At 35.7% G+C, this 1367-nt stretch overlaps 1 protein-coding gene across 1 annotated transcript in view; it reads right to left on the bottom strand.

The window, feature by feature from the left end:
- Window positions 1–152: 152 nt before the first annotated feature.
- cnih1 (cornichon family member 1) overlaps window positions 153–1367 on the bottom strand; it is a 14659-nt gene continuing 13444 nt past the window's right edge. Inside the window, exon 5 of the mRNA XM_014023580.1 lies at window positions 153–1167. Within this exon, the coding sequence (XP_013879034.1) occupies window positions 1140–1167 (28 nt within the window). The 3' untranslated portion in view covers window positions 153–1139. The remainder of the gene's footprint in view (window positions 1168–1367) is intronic.

Raw genomic sequence — 1367 nt, 5'->3', positions numbered from 1 at the left:
GTCTAGGCCTGTGTAACAGACTGATCAACTTTTCAGTCCAATATGATTAAATTGGAAATTTTAATTAATTTTATTACCGATATTGTTGAATGAATTTTATCCATGTAATTGATTTTATAAACTGCAAGATAAATATATACTCCATACAAAGATTCAGTTGTATTATTTCATTTTTATGAAATAAATCTTTTCTACATGTGACACGATGGGATTCAACACTTCCTTTTTTTTTCTTTTTTTTTTACAGAATTAGGAAATACTTCCCCTGATAATTTTACACAATAGAAATTCTCATTTTTATTCTTGAAGTGAGCGACATTGTGGGGAGTTCATGATATTCTTGAAGGGGGKAAATCCTACAAAGCAAAAATAAAAACAACAAAAACAAAGAGTGGAGTTTCAAACAATGTGGAGTATTTGGTGATGAAATAAACAAAATTCACAAAGACTTTGAAAAAGTCTGTTCAACAGKATTTCACATCAACAGTTAGTAACCAAAGGACAAACAGAAGTACTGTTGCTTCTTTATGCAGGATCCTGTTCTACTGTTGTGTCTACCTTTACTGACAGCTGGATTCACACAGGCTGAACTAAATATCACCAGCAGACTTCAGACATGTCAGTCCGAATACAGTATTTTGTTTTGAATGATCTGAGTGAGTGTAAGAGATGCTCGTTAAATAAAACCGACATCCTTCAGCCTCCAAAATGTTCAGTTTGGTGTCTGCGAGAACAAAAAAAAAAACTGATGTTCAGCTGTTAAAGCACAGAAAATCTAATTTACAAAAAGCTTAGATTCACACCTGAATACTTTCTCATTTGTAAACTCAACCATGATGGGAAAAAAAAATCAAACTCATTCAATAAAAAACACATTAAAAATGAAAGACTCGTCCATTCAGATTTGTCCATGTTTTAGATTTTAACCGTAGTCATATGTAAGGAACACTGCAGCCAAGAAACCATCTGAAAAGGAGGCTAAATGTTTCCAAAATGACACTCTGCAATGTGTGTGGCACTTCAACCACTTGAAATGGCATCTTGTGTTGCTGARCTGTGGTCTCCAGCAGGTCCAGTGTTCCAGCAACTGGATCATAGTGTCCGTCGTCTGTGTGGRGGTCCTTTTCTTCTGTCGTCGTTTAAGAGCTCACCAGAACATAGATCATCCTGTTCCAAAGAGCAAACAGTCAGGTTGGGAAGAAATGTTAGGAATACAGACAGGTTAAATGTCACTTCCACACAGCTTTGTAATAATTTCCTGATGCATCTCGGTAATCCAGGTAGAAAAAAATACCAAAAAGAAAAAATCAGTAGGTCCTCTGGATGGGCTCTTCTTTAGTGAAACGTTTCGTCTCTCCTCCAAGAGA

Source organism: Austrofundulus limnaeus, unplaced genomic scaffold (assembly GCF_001266775.1).
Source record: "Austrofundulus limnaeus strain Quisiro unplaced genomic scaffold, Austrofundulus_limnaeus-1.0 Scaffold377, whole genome shotgun sequence".
In the NCBI taxonomy this organism is placed as follows: domain Eukaryota; kingdom Metazoa; phylum Chordata; class Actinopteri; order Cyprinodontiformes; family Rivulidae; genus Austrofundulus; species Austrofundulus limnaeus.
This window is presented reverse-complemented; position numbering and strand designations above follow the sequence as displayed.